The sequence below is a fragment of the Pseudopodoces humilis genome, chromosome 2, assembly GCF_049639895.1.
Source record: "Pseudopodoces humilis isolate 2021_Gansu_Grassland_sample_001 chromosome 2, ASM4963989v1, whole genome shotgun sequence".
NCBI classification, from domain to species: Eukaryota; Metazoa; Chordata; class Aves; order Passeriformes; family Paridae; genus Pseudopodoces; species Pseudopodoces humilis.
The window spans coordinates 72,614,051-72,635,170 of record NC_142201.1 but is presented as its reverse complement, the minus strand read 5'-3'; the positions used below and the strand labels follow the sequence as shown (position 1 = coordinate 72,635,170).

General features: G+C 38.0%; 1 protein-coding gene across 1 annotated transcript in view; it reads left to right on the top strand.

Annotated features, from left to right (window-relative positions):
- Positions 1–21,120, top strand: part of DDX10 (DEAD-box helicase 10) — a 158,604-nt gene that overhangs the window by 77,675 nt on the left and 59,809 nt on the right. Inside the window, exon 14 of the mRNA XM_088051434.1 lies at positions 19,714–19,827. Coding sequence (XP_087907560.1) covers positions 19,714–19,827 — 114 coding nt within the window. The remainder of the gene's footprint in view (positions 1–19,713; positions 19,828–21,120) is intronic.

Here is a 21,120-nt window from a genome sequence, read left to right as displayed (position 1 = left end):
AGCAACAGGATAAAAATAAACCCCTCATACTTCGCTGGGCCTTCCATTGCTGTAGCATTGGAGATTTTTCTATCTTATGAACTAAGGGAATCTTCTGTCCATACATAGTTTGGGCTGTGTCCAGTAGAATGTAGTGGTACATTGCAGCTCCAAAATACATTTAAGTTACTGATTCCTGAGTTTTATTCTGTCAACCAGCACTAATCCCTGGTGTTTATGGAATGAGACAAAACTGAACACTAAGTGGCATTGAAGGAAGTGAAGAGGCAAGATAATGAAAACAATAGGCTATCTTGAATTCTTTAGATTAGTAGTTCCTCTTCTACAATGTAACATAAAAGACTTGCATTTGGAGGCAAGGGAGCACTAAATATCTATTTCCTTTACTAACTAAATAAAAAAAGTAACATTATTTCTGGATGTTAATAATGTACATTTTAAATGTATGCACAGAGCTGATTAAATGCAATCTTGTTTAGCTTAGATTATAACATTATAAATTAGATTATAAATTTTTAAATTATAAAATTAGAGATTGTAAAAATCTCTAATTAAAGGCTGGGACTTTGTTGCACTGGGCACTTAACATAGTACATATATACTTTTGCAGAGCTGCTGGTTTAAGGTGAGAAAACAGGTGGGCACAGAAGACAGATGGGGAAACACAAGGTGATGAAGACAATTATGGGGGGGGTTGTAATAAGCTGCAGTTGCCGTTTACCATCTGCCCAGCTAAAGAGAGAAATTTTGTAATACCATTTTTTTTGTTGTAGCGCAGTATTTTTTCATTTTGCCTTAAGGATCTAGCAGTGCAGGTCCACATACAGTTACATACCTGATCAACCTGACTGGTTAATAAACATTATTACTATTTTTATTATTATTATCATCATTACTATGACAGAATTGTTCCTCTTCTTTCATCTGTGTTCAACACTGATTTGTGGGTACTTGGGATTTTACTGGAATTACAGTTGGGAAGGGGGTATCAGCGAATGTTGATCTCTAGTAATAATCAAGTAATATTTTTTCCAGTCTTGAAATGGAGTATTAAGGACATAAACAAGAGCACTTTTATCTTATTTGTGGTGTTCCCAAGTTGTGCCTGAATTGGAGTATTCATGGGAATTTGTTTTCAATCTATCCAGTGTTTAGTTTTTCTTGCCTAAATCATCCTTTAAGCCCTGGTAGGTTGACTTGACTCATTTCACCTAAGGAATGCTTGATGTTTAATCTGAAAGGTACAAAAATAGCAAGGAATCAAGGTAGTTGTGTGGAAAGAATGATACTGGTAAGTTCTGCTGTTTGAAATACAACTGGTGTTGCACTCCAGCATCACACCACCTTTCCGTGGTGAGGATACACTAGCAGAGGGTGTGTAAAGAGTGATGGTTTCTAGGGAAGAGAGTGTTTAACAAGCAGCTGGTACATTTTGAGGGAGTCCGAGTGAAAACAGATAGAGCACATCTTGAAGGGTGGGTAAGACTGAGCTTAAGGAAAATTACTATTTTCTCATGTGTAGGCCAGTCATCCAAGGTTACTCCTGTAGTGGAGAAGGAAGATAATGCTTTAGATTAAATACAAAGAAGAACATTTTTACAATGAACGTGGTAAAATGCTCAAATAGGTTGCCTGGAGACTTGGTAGATGCCTCATTCCTGTAGACTTTCACGGTGAGGCTGGTTTGGGCTCTGAGCAACCTGATGTGTAGTGGAAGGTTCCTGCTTATTTCAGGGAAATTGGACTAGATGACCTTCAAAGGTCCTTCCAACCAAAACAGTTTTGTGATGCTAGGATTCAGTGATTTCAGGAATTGATTCAAAGCCCCTGGTGTTTTACCTCCTGCTTAAAATCACCCCCTTGATTTGCAGAGGTAGTAAGGAGAAAATAGTTTTCCTTTGTTTCCTTTTGTGCTTGCTCTTCCTGTTTGTTTTTAGTCTCTATATTCTGCACTTAGTTAGGAAAAGCACTTGTCTGTAAAGTAGAGCTCTGCTCTCTGCAAAATTCCTGCCCCTTGCTCCACAGAATGTAGAATGTTTGCAGGAAGGAGGAGATCTATGTGATATGTTGGCCCTGTTGATTTTTGTACTTTATTACAAATTGTACCAGATCTTCCAAGTGAAAACAGCTCCTTTGCAGGTGAAAACTAACATGGAACAGTGACTGTCTGCTGGATTATGTGGAGTGAATGGGCCAACCCACTAATGAAGCAGTTTGCAGTATAGCTGTTAAACTTCTGCTAAGGAAAACATTTAGCCAAAAGGATTGGTCAATCAGTGTCCCCTTAGATGTGGAAGGGACATAATTGCAGTTTTTTACAAACTCTGATCTGAAATCTCCTGGTAATGTTTTGGACTAAACTGACCTCATAATAAATAATCCAGATGGCAGAATTCATAACTCTCATGTGGGGACCTGCTGTTAAGTCTAGTGCTCAGCCCTGTAGTTTTGTCTTGGTTTACATCAGTAAGAGTTGTTTATAGCTGGAGGTGCAGTGTGACCCGAAGCTGGAACGTAGTAATGATGGAAATAGTTTTGTGTTGCAGATCTTAAAATTCGAAATAGGATATTTTTACAAGTTCACCTTTGGAAGAAAAAGAGTAATTTTATTTCCTTTTATTTCCTATCTTTTTAGAAATGTAGTTGTTTTCCAGGTAAGATTTTCAAAAAGTTTGAAAGTCTCACATCTGATTCCCATTAAAATTGAGTTTATTTCTCAAAACACCCAAACAATTGAAAAGCATATTATCCTTACAGAATTTTAACATCCTTGTGATGATTTTTGTAAATCATATACCAGAAAACAAACTCATGGTGGCTCCATTGGAAAACTGACTGCTACAGTTTTGCAAGTGAAGGACTTTAATAGCCCCAAATTTCAAAAAGATTAAAAAAATGGGATCTGTCTGGACCACAGTCCTTGCAAGTGAGAAATCCACGACAATATGAAGAAGTAAAGCCTGGTTAAGCAAATATTCATGGAGAAAGAGTTTATTTTTGCTCTGGGATGTGTGCTCACATCTTCAATTGGAATATTCAAAGTCAGTATGTTTTATGTTTTTAATGGGAAATATCTCCTGCCATTTTAATTTTTTTTTTCCCCAGGAGGAAGAGAAATATTTCCCTCTTTTTTTAAGAAAGCAGCTTACTGGGTGATGTTTTTAAAAGTGTGACTTTTTTGTTGCTATTTTCTATTTTAAGCAGCGTGAGTGGAAATTGTCAGAAGACAGATTTTATTAAAGCAGTGTAAATAAATAAGCAGATGGCTTAAATTATTAATAATTTGTTTTGCATATATTAAATATAGGTATAAAATGTATTGCGAAGAAATACTTGCTGCTGGACTGGCTCTGTGTAATAAGTAGTTTTGATTACTAAACATTCCAGTTTTATCTTAGATCAGATATCGATCTCTTTGCACTGATGGCCCATAGCTGACTCATTATTTTTCCCATAGCTCTACTAAATACTGAAACCTAGTGATGTTCTAAGCAGCAAAGTAGATAAATAAGATAATAAATTATGGCAGTTATCTTCTGCAAGCTGCTAAACTGATAGAAAATGTATTATGGTTATATCCTTGGAAGAAACTGGCTGTTTCAATATAGTGTGAGCTTCTTATCAGGCTACTTGTCTTCTCTGGGTTATTGACCACTGGATACCCTCAGCAGCTTTTTTTTTCACTTATAAGCGAATCAGTCAAATACCCTTACTGTAAGGAAAGCTCCATGTTAGACAAAGCATAAGAAAGAGTTCCATACTAAACTGAAACAGAAGACATTTTTTCCATATGGTCTCTCATATCTCTCATATTCTCCTGTTGGTATTAGCCTAAACTTGGATATGCTTTTTAATGTTTTTTCCTCAGAGCAGTTGAAAATGGTAGATAAAAAGAATCTTACCCACATGTCTGTAAATGGCTACAGGAATAAAATCTATTGAATGCATGATAAAAAGTTACTGCAACATAAAAAGCTGTATTGTTCAAGCATGGAAGCACTGTAAAAAGTGCTTGTAAAAGCAGTTCAGAAGTTTTTATCCTACCAGAGTTAGAAGTAAGTTATATCTTCTCAGTTTCGTCTCTCTTTTGAGAAAAATCAAAGCAATCAAATGCAGCTATACGAAGGGATAACCTCTGTTTCTGTAGATTTAGTAGGAAAAAATACTTTTATATCTATATATATCTATGAACTTTCATCATCGTGGAAATCAATCTATGCATGAAATGGATATGAAAAAAAGTATAACTTCAAAATAATGTACTTTGTAGTTTTAAACTGAGTGACTTGTGCAGAAGGTTAATTTGTGTGTTCTTACAAACTGGTCTGTCTGCAACAACCGTATTCTATTACATTATCACCGTTACAGTGTTTGAGAAAATACTTGCTCTGGAGAAAAGGGACTGAAATTTCTCTCTTATGTCTTTATTCGTTTCCATATTGGATTACTGTTTTGAATAGAAAAAGATCACTAGTAATGTGAAGTACATGGTTGTCTTCCCACTCAATAGTGTTTCTTATGTAGAATCTTTCTTTCTGCTGAAAGGTTTTAAGAGGATGTTTTTGTTTAATCTCGGGTAAGATGTGTCAATGTGAACGCACTTGTTTAAAATCCAGTTTCCACTTTGGCAGTTGACCTGCTATTCTTGATTTTCTTGCTTTTCCTAACTTTTGCTGTATTGTCAAAACTCTCTCCAGCTGCCTTGACATTGTGGGTAAGTGAAGTGACATCTGGGTTTCTTCCAGCTGTGGTCACTGGGTGGCTCTTGGCACAAAGTGAAAACACTTGCAGTTTATTAGTTTTATTTCCCATTTTAACATTTGCACTTAAAATGGGAAGTATTTTTCATCATCCTGGAAATCTTGACTTTTAAGCAGATTATTCATAACTGAACAAATGTCTGCCACACATGACCCGTGCATTCTCTGAAACTGCTTCAGAAACTGTTGTTTTTTGAAAGAGATGAGTGTTTCCCTTATTTCTTAAGCTAGCTATCTAAATTAATTTTTAATGGAGACCTGTCAGCAACTACCTCGTATTTTTTTAAGTAGTGATGACAGATTCATAATCCTAAACATATTTTTTCTTTCGTTTCTTGTGTCCATTTCAATTTGCCTTCTGAAACTTGTGTTTTTTCAGTACACCAGTTTGCTTGAATTAGTGTGTGTGAAGTGTTTCCAGGTGAGCAAGGTGAGCTTTTCCATCATGCTGGAGTGAGAATGAGCGTAGGGCAGACTAGGGTGTGGGGTTCATGACTTCATTACAGTGGTCCAGTTGTGCTAACATAAGCTGCTGTGTCCCCACTGTTTTGCTGGCTTCAGGCTGTTTTCTTTGGTGTGCCTGGTGACTCCAGCTTACTTCTTCACTTAAGGCAATGTAGCAATTTGTGTGTGTGCCCAGGAGCTTAGCTAAGGCTCAAATGGGTAATTCTTCAGTGGTACAGAAGTGAAGTCCAGCTAAGAGATAATCTTTCAAGAGAGATTTCTTAATTTAGAGAAATTTCTCAGGAGACTATGTTCTGTGAATTGCAAGGATGGAATTTAAGCCTGAAAACGAGCAACTTGCAGCTTATTTGACAGTGCTCATGCAAACACTTCAGGAATGGGAATGTGTTGTTTAGTTTGTATTACTTAGATTGGATTGGTCCAGCTCTTGACCTTGGTGCACAATGTGTCCTGCAACAGACTTCACAACAATTCGCTGTGCTCTTAGAAGACTAAAGACATTTCTTTGGATGGCAAAAATATCTTCCATGTCCAGCTGTTGAACCTTTTCTTGTGAAGGTTCTGCTGCTTAGAGCTCCAGTCGTAATGCCATTCCTATTCTCTTTGTGCTTCTCTGTGGTTTTCCTGCAGTACTGGCCTTAGTGTTAAAATGAGGAATAGGGATGACTGATCAGTGCCATGTGTCTTCCTTTTGGTGCGTTCAGAGTATTTTTTGCTGAAATCAGTGATGCATTTCCATTGTTTCTGGTTTGTGAAACTTCACTGTTAAATATTTATGGATTTTCAGTAAGCACAAGAAATGTCTAGGTCTAAGCTATATATTCTGGTGAATAGCTAACAAGTCATTTGTTCATGTGTTATCCCTCTAGACTTATTTTTCTGTCTATGCAGAATATAAAATCCACATTTATTCAAAACTAGTGTGGTTAAATTTAAGGGAGAAAAAGAGTGTGTAATATTATACAAAGTTAATTTATGATGATGAAATAACTATAACAAGTATAATATGTTAATTTCCTAACATCTCTGAAGTCCAGTGTGTTTCTCTAGAAATAATTACTGATTTGATTTCAGCTTGACTTTCTTCCAAGGATCTTTAAAATATGAGTATTATGGCTCGGATAAGACAATCGGAACATAAGTTTTCCTAAAAGTTGGTAGCAAAGTTTTATATGTAGCTCAGGAGGAGAAATTCAGTGTTAGAGTGCAATTAATTGACTGCTATAAACTCTAAGACACTGTGTAGAATTAATGAGAGATGTTTGTTCCACTTTCAGAACAACTGACACAACCTAATTGATCTTGACTTGACCTGAGAAACTAGGGGTGCACACAGAAGAACCATGGGCCTGACTGAGGAGAATCAGTAGCACCCCAGTAATTTGTCTTTAAACACAGATCGTTGTAGTCACTGTAACAGTTCTAATCCTTGATGTCTCTTAACTCTCCTTGACCATTTTTTAAACTTTAGTTATTACTTTTTAGTATGGATTTTGTTAAATGTTCCACAGAAAGTTAATTTAGTTTCTCCTGTTATATTACCTTTGTCTAAAGAGTCAAGAAACTTTTTTTTGCAAATGTGCCTTTGGCATTCTTGGTCTGCAAGGTATTTCTTATTCCAATTTCCATTTCTGTAATCCATCATTCCTCTAAAACTTGTTTTTCTGCTTTGCATCCTTTTGAGTTCAGTCTGAGGGCCTGTCATTGTCTGGAGTAGCATGATTTCCTTACCCTTCACTGTTTCTTGTAAATATTGCTGTTTCCACTTCTAAATCATCTGTTACTTCCAGTAACAGATTCCAGTTTTTTTGGTTTTTGATTCCAGTTACTTTCCAGTAAGAAAGATTCATTCAAAAAAGTAAAATTGCACAACTGATAGAAGATTCTGTGTTAATGGGATTACCTGATCATTTAATGCCTGAATTGGGGGGAAAAGTACTTAATTTTTCTTCCAAATGAGTGGACAGTTTTCATGTCCTCTTTGCTGGAAACTCCTTTGCCCTTCTAGTCTTAGTGCCAGCTTTCTGCCAGTTCTAAATCCTTGGAGCAGCAGCTTTTCCCTTTGAGGAAGGACCAGTGCTAGCAAAGGGCAGGTGTGGAGTTGTGTAGAACTGCAGGACCACTTCTGGCAGCATTTTAAGTCTGTATTGAATACATGGGAAAAGAAGTCGGAATACTCAACCTATTTTTAAGAAGAGAAATAATAGAAGTGAAATACCTTTTCCTGGTTATTATTGTGGTTTCTGCATCAACCTTTAGCTGTGAAGAACTTCCCTCTTTTCAGATTAACCTTGATTGACATTTGGTTGAGAGAAGCCAGCTCTGTTCTTCTCGGGTCTCTCGCCAGCAGTGAGCAATTCCCTCAGCTGATCTCCCGTTCTTTCCTCTGGTTCCCTGGTGTTTTCCTCACGTGTGTGGTGCTGCTGCCTTTGCCCCAGCTGGGCCTCCTGTTCGCTGGGTGTGTGGGGTTACTGAGGAGCCCCTGGTGCACTTGGGCTCTGCACTCCTTGTCTGGGAGCAAAATTCAACCAAGCCTTGTCTCAAAGATAAACCCTCTCAGACCAACTGGTGTTTGCTCTGCTTGCTCTCGGTAGCAGTGCTGTGTCTGGGTGGAGGCAGGGCAATGGCTTCACTTGTGTCTGCTCCTGTGCACAGAGAGGAGCATCGCCTTCAGAGGCCTCTGAAGGGGAAGGGGAGGAGAATGTGCCATCTGGGTCATTCAGAAGAGGGAATAAAGCTCTCTTAAAGACAGTGCTGGTTATCACACTAATTACTGCTGAAAAATGCACTCTGGTCAAATGAGCAAAACTCAGGGTTTTTTCTCAAAACATCTGCAGTCTTTCCTATTTGTGGTCACAGTCTGTGGAGAATATTTTTGTGGGTGGCAATTAAATGGGCATAGGTTGTGGTTTTAGCTTGTGCAACAGAAGGGAGAGAGGGAGTTGAGATAGTATATTTTTATCTTTGCAAAATAATGTTTTTATTACTTTCTGATGACAGATCAGGGGAATGTAGCAAACAAAATGTTTTGAGTAGTTTCAGCTTTGGCTGCCACTGTGTTCCTGGGGCCAGGTTTTCAGAGAGAAAGGAAGGTCATGCTCATCACATGCTTTCAGCCTTAAAGAATAACAGCAGGAAAGCTTGGTCTTCTCATCCCACCTTTTGATCTAAGTTTCTTCTGCAGAGCATTTTTAAGCCATAATTTTAACTATGTTTTGACATTTATTTAAGCCTTGGCTGCCTTAAGGATTATGCAGAAAAATATTTTTTCCCTCTTTTTCCTTAGAATAACTGTCCTAACTCCTAGAAAATAGTCACATTAAATGCAACGATCTTTATTTAACTAAAAAAGTCCCCAATTAATCAGTTCATTAAATGTCACCTTAGCATTGCCTTCTGGCTCTATCACTAGTGATTACATTTCTCAGAATATTTCAATTTAACTGTCTTGCAGTAAGATATTAAGTGTGGCCTTTGAGAGAAGGAGCAATTTCCAGCAAAACTGAAAATTTATAAGGTTCAGAACATAGTATGTACTCAGCACACCTCAGGACTTAAGGATTCTTTTAATCTTTAAGGGAAGGCCAACCTTCCCTTTCCCTTCCTACTTGTCTCCCTTCACTCCCATTTTGAGTGTGGGCCTTTAATGTGGAATATCAATGGGGGATGAGTAAGCAGAACCTTTCACCTGCTGAAAACTGAGAAAATACCTCAACATCATCATTGTTGGAGATCCATAATAGAACAAAAGTTGCAATGAAGGTGCTTCTTTTCTTAGCTCCTCAACTCCATCTTAATGTGGTATGGGGCTTGGGCTGAATGTGGTTTTGTTTGATTTAGGGCTTTTTTTGGAAGTGGCGGACAGGAGATGCCTAGGTTTGAAGTAATTCGGGCCAATATCAAATACATGCTCGTGCTCTCCTAATTTGCCAAGTTGTGCTGGAAATAGCATCTTTATTTCTTGCTCGCAAAAATGGAAGCTCTGGAATAGGTAGGATAAATAGCAGTCAACAAAATAATGGGATTTGCATGTTAATTGATGCTGCATCTACTTTCTTGTCTGTAGAGGTCCTGGAGAATTTGTTGGTTCTGTGTGTTTCTGTTGGATTTTGCCAGAAGATTTTCTTATAAGGGTGCATACTTCGTAATGGCAGAGAGGAGTGGAATGAAAGCATTTTGCGCTTTGATCTGGCACTGCAGTTACTAGTGAGATTAATCATTATTGTATACTTCTTTGATATTTACAGAGTGAATTACAGTATGCTGGAATGTCTTTATCTTCATTTAGTCATGCATACTTGATTAGAATTTAATTTAGTTTTTGCCTATGAAATATATGAATAGTTCTGTGTTCTCTATTATACCTCACTTAAATAAGCTGCATGAGAAGTGATGGCCTTGTGTTGCTAAAGGGCTAATGCTTTAGAAAGGAATGTTGTTGCCTCTTATGCTCACAGATAATGGAGGTTTTCAGCCTAATGCAATAGCTATACTGAAAAGTTCTGTGTTCCAGTGCATTAAATCGAGATATCTTTCAGAGTGAGATATTTTCTAATTATTTTAATTCACAAATTTCTCAAGTAGTGGATTTTTTTCATGTTAGATAGTATAATAAAAAATGTAGGTTTTTTTTTTTTTCTTTTTACTGTATTTCTTGTATAATAGTCTTATACTTAAAGATTTGGAAAATGAGCTGCAGTGGTTTTGCAGATGAATGGCAAAAACTGTTTGTTGGCATATACAGATAGAGTTGCATTTACAATTACATAATTTATAGTCTGTGAATCAAATGTTTGTTTTGTGGGCTGGGAGGAGCTTAGCTCTTGACCAAAGCATTTCCTGTTCTGTGGAGGAGTTGGAAAGATGTAATATAAAAATAAAAAGAAAAAAGCAGAGGGAGAGGGTAAGATAGGGAAGGGAAAAAGCATGAAAAATTGATTGTGCAATGCTGCTCATTCATGGTTCCTTCTGGTATTCTGGGATTTTATATCAGGGTGAAACATTAACATTCTATTATTCAGTAATAGAACATGAAAGCATGAAAGTTTTCTCATGAATGTAGGGGTGAAAATGCATTTAAAAAAATACATTTGCAGGATTTGGTTTAAATTTTTTAGCAGTTAAATGCTGCTGGGAGGATAAAGGAATTGTATTTCAGGATTAGGAACTGTTCCCAGGCATTTCTAAAGTACCTGTAAAGAAACAAGAGGAAGTGGTTAAAGCAGAATTAAACTTAAAATGAATGCAGATGTATGGGCGTGTATGGATAAAAAAAAGAATCCTTTCTCACATCTAAATTCATAGTTGGAACTATGCAGAGCTACTGATGGAATCCTCAATATCCTGAAAGAATAGTTTTTGTTGAAAATGTTGTCTTTACCATTGTTTAAACAGTTACGATTTTGAGTTGTAATTCACAAATAAGTTCAATAAATTACAGTAAATGTTGCAATATCAACCTTTTTTTCTTAATATTTGCTCATTTTACCTGCTTTTCAGAGAAACTTCATCTTCCATCTCTGTTTATCCTTTGCCAAAAGTCCCATTTTTAAGTCTTGATACCAGCTACTGGAATGAGCAGTCCCGTATCACATGGAGTATGCATTCATTCTTATGAAAAGTTTAGCAATTCAGTGGGAAATTATTTTAGTTGTTTTCAGTGTTTTAGAAGTATTCTAGAGAAATGCTGCTATGTGGCATCAGGAATGGGAATAAGATTTATCACTGAAGAACCGTTTAATAAAGATTTCTGTACTTAAGCTTGGCTCTTGTCTGTGGTTAGAGATAAATACTGGACAGGGACCCATTTACTGGTGCCTATTTCTCCTTTTCTGCTGTCATAGTCTATACAAGTAAAACAATCTCCTAAATAAATTCCTTTTTTAAATAGAAGGAATGGTAGCAAATTCCTGTCTTAACACAGTGCCAAGTTCATAATGTAAATATATTGCAGAATAGTCCAGTTGTTTTAGCAAGTGGCAAGGTTTTCTTTTCCTACCTCCTGCATTTTATTGCATTATTTATGTTTAACACTGAAATTTTAATCTTAAATTTAGTTATTTTCAACTTTCCTGGCTTAATTTTATCTGTTTTGGAGAATAGTAGTATATAGTAAGAAATCTATTCTCAGCAGACTCTTACGCCCAAATACAAAACCGTAATGAAAGTTGGATTCAGATTTAATCTCTTGTGAGAGTAGTCAAAACCATCATGTATGAGTGCCATAGTACAGGTCTGTCTTTGCTGTGGTTTGTTTCATCTGGGTCTCTTTCTTTGATCTGAAAGGCAATTTTAACTGGAACGCAGTAGTGTGGCGAGCTGCTGGTCTTGTGGTCTAAACATAATGTGATGTGTTGGTTTTGGCTGGGATAGAGTTAATTTTCTTCATAATACTGAGTATGGTGATGTGTTTTGGATTTGTGATGGAAACTGTTGATAACACAGGCAGAATGTTTTCATTCCTGCTGAGCAGAGTTTTCACAGAGCCAAGGCTTTTCTGCTCCTCACCTCACCCAACTAGTGAGGAGGCTGAGGGTGCACAAGGGATTGGGAGGGCACACAGCCAGGACAGCTGACCCCAGCTAATCCAAGGGGCATTCCAGACCATCTGACACCATGCTCAGCATATAAAGCTGGGGGAAGAGGAAGGAAGGGCTTGGGACATTCGGAATAATGGTGTTCATCTTCCCAAGTCACCATTAGGTGTGGTGGAGCCCTTCTCTCCTGGAGATGGCTGAACACCTGCCATTCCCAATTCACCATGGGAAATGGTGAATTTATTCTTCTGTTTGCTTTGCTTGCATGCAAAGCCTTTGCTTTAGCTGTTAAGTTGTCTTTATCTCAGCCCAGGAGCTTTTTCATTTCTACAGTTCTTGATTTTCTCCCCCTCTTGCTGCAGAGGGAGTGAGTGAGTGAGTGGCTGCATTGTGGTTTGTTGCTGGCTGAGGTTAAGTCACAACATGCAGTTAGCAGTACTGAATAGTGGTTATTAGAATGTTTTGTAATTTACACTACTTCTGTTTCTACTGTTGCTGTGATTTTGAAGTGATTCATGTCTATGCTATTCTTTATGCTAAGAATGCTGTTTTTCTTTTGAATACTAACCTGGATCTTTCCTTCATAACTGCTACTGTAAAAGCCATATGCAGTTCTTGATGTTTTTCTCGTCTATAAAATGGTCTCTTTTTAAAATCAGCATTATTTCACTAGGTTTAGAAAGGAAATAATTAGTAGATGTAGTAAGTAATTTAGATGTCTAGAATTTCCCTGATCAGATGATGATATTATGTAAAGAATTATCAACCAGTAACTTTAGCTTCTTGCTTTTACAGTATCTTGCTTGAAATCTTGCATGATACTAGTTGAAAAAACCACAAAATAACACATGTACTAACACCTTGAAGAAAAAATACTCCAAACCAACAAGACCTCCATCAGTCCAGCCTTTTAATTTAAGCCACTGCTTGAAAAATTGAAGGTCATGTTGATCTTCATACTTGATTAGTGTGCTGTAAGAGTTCATAGAGAAGCAAATAGAAAACATGTAAGGAGTGTTGTTTTTTTCTTTTGAGTATGTCTACCTATTTCCAGATTTTCACAACTGCTGTGGTAAAAGCTGTCCTCAGTGATATATACTAATGATATGCAAGTTGTTTGAATAGTGTCTGTGAATTTAAGCTTCCTAATTTTTAACATTTAATTAAAAAGTAAAAACTTAGAATACTTCACCCAAGCAAAATTTGCTACGCTTGTATTACATAAAAAGTAGAACAACACAGGCTAACTAAAGAAGCTTGTTTTCCTAGGGAAGATTGAAGGAATTCTTCTGTTAGAAGCAGCTTTGCCCTGCTGCTTCTTAGTGGCTTTGGCTTGTTCTGATGTTCACAGCAGTGCAAAGTTGGCCATGATTCATGAGTAGTCAGCAGAAATTAGGAAGGACAGAAATTAGGAAGGACAGAAATAACTGTCATTTAGAGAAGTGGACAGGAAATCAAAATAAAGACCACCTAGTTACCAAAGATCATGAAGAAAAGCAGCATCCTTGCATCCCCTTGTGGTTGTGAACCACAAGGATTTTTGCCTCTTGGGTCCTCTATACTCAATAGGAATCAAATGGTATTATCAAGAGGAAGTTTTTTGGTGTTTAGCGTTTTGTAGGTGCTTGAAGTAGAGTCTGACTATTTTGCTTCTCTTGATGTTTTCTGTCTTATCTGTCTTACCATTAGTACCTTTAGTAATTTAGTAATTATGTGTGAGGAGTGAAGGAGTGAAGTTTGTAACTCACTGCTGCTTCTGTGATATTTTAGATATTTTTCCGAAGTAAAAACTTCTCTCCCCTCTAAATTCCTCTCTCTCCGTGATAGGTAATCAAAGCCTTGTAGTCTGAATTTGGAAAATTTATGTGGTTGGGAGGTAATGCTTTATGGTTAGGCAGTTTTAGAGTAGTGACTGGATGTTAGTTAGTCTTTTCAAAGTTCTGTGGTGCATGCTGGATGAAAACCATCTCTGTGCTTTCCATGGCACAAAAAGTCCTCTTCTTTGCCTAAGGTTTGGTAGCTTCGGTCTGCAAGCCTTCTGTGGGGAATGACATTCGAATCTGAACGTGGTAGCTCGACAGAGGGACCAATGTACTTGATGATACTGCAAGTGTGGTAATACTTGCTCCTCTTGTGGGCAGTTTCTTGAAGAAATATGAAACAAGTCTGTGAAATTGAGTCCCACGTTGATTTTTGTTTCTCAGAGGCAGTTACTGTTAGCTTCTTGGTAAAGTAATGTAATGATGTGGGGGGAGACTGGAAAATATTTCCAGGTACAGCACCATTTTGTATGATACAAGGAAGAGGGAGAAGAAAAGCCCACAAACCCTTTAGAAATGCAGTAATGCTTGTTTTAGCTTACAGTACTGGAGAATTGATTCTAACTTTTTTTTTTTCTACTGATATTTTATGATGCAATACTTTACCCTGCCACAATAATGTCTGTAGACAGCTTTTGTAGTGAGCATTCTGTGCTTGCTTTCAAGTGTGTGTTGAGTTCAAATTAAAGAGAAAATTATAGTTAGAAACAAAATAACTTTAAGTTGATGATGAGTAACGCTCGGATGGTCAAAGCACGTATGTTTTGTCTTGGTTATGGTAAGGTACTGCTGTTTGATCCTGAGTTACTGAGGATTACATGCTCAAGTCCATCTATTGACTTTTAAAATTATTAAAATATTAATAGGAAAAAATGTGACATATTACAATAACAAAATTTACTGACAGCTGTGTTTCTGTGCCCTGTCTCTTCAGGAAAATACTATAACTGGAAAAATAGTAAATCTGATTTCTTAAACTTGTCAGTATCTTTCATCAGTGTCTTATCATTCAGAAAACATTTTGTTGTTGATTCAGCTTAAGAATATTGGATGTTTAAGCCAGAAATCAAAAGCCCAGTCCTTCTTGAGAAAAATGGAAAAGAACTTGCATATTAGCTATATTGTTAGTGATTCTATATCAAAATGTTTGCATTTTCTGTGCTTCTAAGAGCTAGTTTTTATTGTTACTCATGAAATAATCCAGCAAGCCATCTGGCATCTACAAAAGGAAAAAGAAATTTTGGCTTTAGATTAGTAACAGTAGAAAATCCCCCAAGCCTGCAGCTGATCCTACATTTTATGGATTTTTTGATGAACTTGAGTGACTCTTAACTTTTAATGTTTAAGTGTTATATATCATTTTAAAGAGGCTAATTATTGCTCTGGTCTTGTTTAATCACTTTAACTATTGCCACATCTTTATTGAAGAAAAGAAGATATTTGGAGGCCTGTTGTGTTGAGCATAGGGCAAAATGTACCTGCTGATGAGCAGCAGATAACCTCTTCTCATTGACAGAGAGAGGTGTGTGCAGCAGCTGGTGCTTAAACTAGTGTTAGCAACTTGAGTTCAAATGCAGAATTCCTTTAATATCTTAAAGGCAGTGTGAAAACCTGTGCCCAGATCACTCATGCTGTTTTGTTTGGATCAGTGCATTATCTGATGGAATAATTCAGCTTTGGAAAGGGATTTACTGAGGTAAATAGTAGTTGAGCAGGACCTGCGATGATCCCATCTGTGCAGACAGCAGCTGTTCCCTCTCAGCTCACTTTAAAATGCCCGGGCCTATGGCTTGCTGTGGCACTAGGAACAGGGTCTTGTCAGCAGAAACCCTCCATTCACTTATATCTGCTGATGGGGTGGTACTTCTACCTGCAAAGTCCATGACCCCAGATTCCAGCTGTTTAATGGGCAGAGATTACTTCTGCTACCTTTGTATTCTCTACAGAATTTAAGGTTATCAGATGGTGTGGGGATTTTCTGGCAGCCTCCAGCAGCTGGTGGTGCCTGCTACTGTGGTGAACTCCTTGTGAAGAAGAGAAGCAGTAGAGAATGTCAGCCTGCCACTTGTCTGTGCTCAGGTATCTCCTAGTAGAAAAGATGAAAATGGGAAATGAGTAAGCAGAATCAAGGGTTAGGGATTCCCTTAAATTAGGGAAGCCTGAGGTCTCATATCCAGTGGTGTTTCACTTTTAAAATGGATGAATCAGGGTCCTGCTAGATAGGACATTGATGTTTCAATGTAGCTGTTCAAATGTGAGGTCAAAGCAAAGACAGGCAGTGGCAGGAGAAATTTGGTGAGGGGGTCACAGGGTATCATGGTGGAGGAGACCATGAACTGAGATGGATTTAAACAACCCATCCTGCATCAAGACTTAAGCTACTTGGAGAAACGTCTGGCACAGCTATGTTCAATATAAAGCAGCAACCACCAAGGCAGGAAGTATAGGGCAAGAGGCTCTTGGAATGTGGGGAATGGATCCCCTGAAAGATGCTACTGGAGACACATGGAGGGAGAGGGTTAAGTGACAGAAGAGAGACACTTTAGGATTATGTAGGGGCTCCAGAAAAATGTGAGAGATCCTCAGAAGGGAACCAAAGCAGCATGTATGGGTACCCATGGTTGCCCCAGGACTATACACTCCATGGCTGATCCTGGACTCCCCCTTGGAACAGGGAAGGTATGTCAGAAACCAGTGCCCTAACACACCAAAGGTCCCTTCTTCTACTGCTGAATACTGAAGTCCTGTAGTTTGGAAAATTCTGCCTACTTCTGTGATGAAAATGTTTTGATAGCTGAGCCCATCTGGTCTTAAACTATGAGTCAGTCAGGGGACTGTCTCTGAAGCTGAAGGAGCCTTGATAGCCATCAACTTTGAAGTGTGCTCAGAAAGCTAAATTACCAGGGTAGTGGGTTGACCCTGACTGGATGCCTGGCACCCACCAAAGCCTCTCTATCACACCCTTCTACAGCTAGGCAGGGGAGAGAAAACATAATGAGGGGTTCATGGGTTGAGCTAAGGACCAGGAGAGATCATTCACCAAATACCATCACAGGCAAAACAGACCTAAATTAGAGATATTAATTGAAGTTATTGTTAACAAAATCAGAGCAGGATAATGTGTAGTAAAACCAGCCCTTTAAAACACCTTCTCTTCACCTCTCCTTCTCAGTTCTACCTCTTCCTTCCCAGTGGCACAGGGAGACAGGGAGTGGGGACTGTGGTCAGTTCATCTATCCTGCCACTGCTTAGGGAAGGGAGTCCTTCCCTTGCTCCACTGTGGGGTCCCTCCCATGGGAGACAGTTCTCCGTGAATTTGTCCAACATGAATCCGTCCCATGGGCAACAGTTGTCTATGAACTGCTGCAGTGTGGGTCAGGCCTTCAAGGACAGGCTGCTCCAGCGTAGGTCACAAGTCCTACCAGGGAACCTGTTCCAACATGGGCTCCTCTCTCCATGGATCTGCAGCTCCCTGCCAGGAGCCTGTTCCTGGCCTCCCATGGGTTCCCAGCCCTCTGTCAGGCATCCCCCTGCTCTGGTGTGGATCTCCTCCATGGGCTCCAGGTGGATTTCTGCATCTCCATGGTCCTCCAGGGGCTGCAGGGGCACGACTGCGTCACCAGGGGCTGTGCCAGGGGCTGCAGGGGAATCTCTGCTCTGGTGCCTGGAGCACCTCCTGCCCCTCCTTCAGCTTTGACCTTGGTGTCTGCAGGGCTGTTCCTCCCACATGTTCTCGCTGCTCTTCTCTGGCTACAGTTACATCTGTGCCATAATTTTTTTTCTCTTCTTCTTAAATATGTTATCACAGAGGCTTTACCATCGCTTCTGATGGGCCCAGCCTTGGCCAGCAACACATTCATCTTGGAGCCAGCTGGCATTGACCCTGCTGGACATGAGGAAAGCTTCTGGCAGCTTCTCACAGAAGCCACCCTTGTAGTCCCCCCCTGTACCAAAAGCTGGCCATGAAAACCCAATGCAGAATCCTAGTAAAACCCACAGTTTAATTATCTAGAGAGTGTGTAGTGTTTTATACTCATGCTTTTTTCTGCAGGTTTTTTAAAATTTTAATCCCTTTGTGTAATGCTACACAAGCAATATTATAAATCTACCAAATTCACCCACTGACCTTACACTATGCTTTTTGAATCTATAATGAGGGAGTTTAGATTCCCATTTTTTTCTTCTCCTCCTCTTGTTCCTTCTATTTGTTTGGAAATTTGCACTGTTCCATTTTCTCCCACACAACTTGGCAGTATCAAACTCAGAGGAAGGAGGGGGAACAAGGTACAACTGGAAATGTTGCCTATGTGTGCATGTAAAGACAGCTCATTGGATATTTGTGTTTCTTAGCTGGGAAAACCTTTTAAACCAAGAAATGTAAACAGCTGAAATTCACAGTTAAATATAATTTTGCAAAATACTGTTGTACCAATTTCAATCTTACAGTATTTTTTTTTTATAGTAGCATGTTATGCTGATACCAATAATATTGGCAGTCCAGAAATAAAGGACTGTTTAATAAAAAAAGAAAACCAAAAGCAGCTGCTGAAAGAAAATGCTGTGGTAGTGAATAGTATTCACCTTGAAATACATCTCTCTTTAAATTCTTCCTCTGGACAGCTCCTGTTGTTTTACTAAGTAGTCTGTATTTTGAGGTAAGGGTTTTATGGTAATGCAGATTCTGAAACAATTTCTGTTTGTAGGATAAGCAGCAGTAATGAGGGAGTAGCGCAGCTTTCTGGGCTGTTATAGATGTACCTAACCAGTGCTAGCTGCAAAGTGCAGCAAAAATTGTTTGACAATACTGAGGACAAAAGTGCTGCTACAGTTACTATTTTCTATAATAGATATGGTCATTACTTGATATCACAGTGCAGTAGCTGTCACAAGCCATTTTTCCTGTTAGAAGGACTGTAATTTTTCTCTTTTATAGTTCATATTTCAGTGCATTAGTGTGCTGACCATAGTGACAGTGACTTTCTGAGTTAATGTTTTTTTGCTTCCTTTTATAGTGGATTTTGTATAGAACATGAAAACTGATTAAAATGGCCAAAATAAAATATGAAAGTGAGAAAAAGTTCAGTTTTTCCTTTTTCTTTCTGGGTGCTTTGACTGCTTTCTGTTATTTATTAGAAGTTTAGACAGTTTAGTGATTGTTTTTCAGGCACTTTTTCCTGGGTAGTGGAGAGATTGCAGTCTTTAAGGGATGATGAATGAGTTGTGGGCCTTCTATGGAGTCTCCACATATTCCTTCAGAACATTTTTTCCTATAAAATAGATTTTACAATGTCAGTTACTGCTTAAAATGTCCTCTGTGTATTGTGCCCTGGTAGATGTTGGAACACATCTTTGTTTTTGAAAGGAGAGTTCTCGGAAGAGGAGTTGGGGGTGGTGGATCTCCACATTCTTTAGTTCCGTGATGTTGCTACCATATGAGTGCCTTGGGGAAACTTATATAGGCCATCTGCAGATTTCACAATTCCTGTGGATTTCTGTGGATTCGTTCACTGGTTGCTCTGGTGTCTCTTTTCCCTTTCTTTTCCCTACTTTCTTTTATGATGCTAGTAACTTTTGCGATATTTAAATGGTACTTTCCTAAGTTTGGTAATCACCTACTGGATGTTCTGCAAGAGACAAAAGTCATGAGGTAGGAATATTCTTGTGTGGCCACTTGTGGCATTATTGACACAGAGATAGCTCAAACTGGTTTATTGCAGTGCCTGGGGACAGTGTGATGACAAGTGAGATGAAATTAGTATCTGATCAGTTGTAGTTAATGGCTTCAAGTCATTTATACTGTATTTCTTGTCTGATGAGGCTTTCTAGAAGCATAAGCTGATGAATCTAGTGTCCTTGTCCCTTAAAGTTTAGTGAGATCTGAATGGGCCAGGTGTCCTGGTGCTGACAGGATTTAAATTATACTAAATTTTTTATCAGAGTAAATGAATTTCTGATTATATGGCCTGCTTCAAACGCTTTCATGACAAGGTTTGCTGGCTGATTTTTACTGGAAATTAGTCTTACACGTTTTAGGAATTAAATTTTAATACATCTAATTACTTTCAGGAAAGTTTGAAATATATACTCTATGACTAGTAAAAAACATAGGAAAACTTACTTTCTTTTATGCAGGCCACGTCGAAATCAAAGATGAAGAAAAAGACAACTAAGACCCAAGAAGCCAAAAAAATATTGAAGAAGAAATTTAAAGTTAACACAAAAATAGTTTTTACTGAAGATGGAGAGGTAAGATCACTTAAAAGTAATTGCATTTTGGTGGGAATTGAAGTTGTAGTTTCTGTAAAGTCATAGATGTACTTTATACCTGTATAAAAAGACACTTGTAAAAAATGTGTGGTATTTGTAATTGGCTTACATTTTGCAAAAGTGTTCAGCTTCCATTTAGAATTCAGTTTCATTGGGAAAAAGAGGAATGTTGAGCACTGACCTCTTTTCATCTTTGTATGTGTAAGATACTTGTATGAGAGCTGTAAGTGGATGTACAGAGCTGTATCTTTTTTCTGCCTATTATCTTCAATTTCAGGTGGAATAAAGAGCACGTTTGTTTTTTTCTTACAGAAATGTAAAACAATTTTCCTGTAGCTGTTTGCCAAAGCTCTCCAAAGTCTTGAGTTAATGTACTGGAATTACAAGAAGACCCTGGTTTTCTTCCCAGCATTCACCATTTCTTGATTAAAAGTTTTGTTAGAAAAGCTCAAGAAGTAGCAAATTTTGGCCTACTGGTACTGACGTAGTAGTACTTGGAAATTTGCCAGTTATTTGATTTGTTCTTTTAATAGAACAGTGGAAAAAAATATTGACTTTATACTGAAAGGAGCTATTGTGGATGCTAGTCTAGGGTTTCCTTGTGGAAATAACCTCACTAGCAAGTATCCATATTCCATGAACTTTTCTATCATTTGATTTCACAGCTTCGGATGCTGTGTATGTTGTTTTTCTGTTTCCAGCAGATAAGATGAAAAGTAGGATGTGTTTGGGTTTTTTTGGTTTTTTTTTTCTCTTTATAACAATTTCAGTAAGGCATAAACTGAGAGGTCACCTTTACAAGTATATAATTTTTTTTTTTTCTGACTAGATTAAGCATTTTATATTGCAGGTGAAGGGAGTGTAGCCATATGCATAATTACTAACATTAGAGAGAATGTAAAAGGTTGTAGAGGTTGCCCCATTGACCAAAAACTACAATGTCAGATATTTTTAGATATACAGAAGCTGTTGTGTCAACTTAAAATTCATATGCAAATGTTTTAGGTATTTATGCGATGGAGCAAGGATGGAGAGAAAAATAATCACAAAGATTCTAGTTTGAAAAGCACTACTGTAGAAAAGGGGTAACATTTAAGGAAACTCAGAATTTGCATCTATGGATGTTGTTCTTGTTTTTTTTTCTACCCGAGCTGTGTAAAATTGTACTTTAAAATTTTACTATTCTATTCCACTTCCTACTCTTTGATAAAGTCCTCTAAAAATGTATCTTTCTAGAAAATATACCTACACAAACTCAGTTTTACAAAAGGA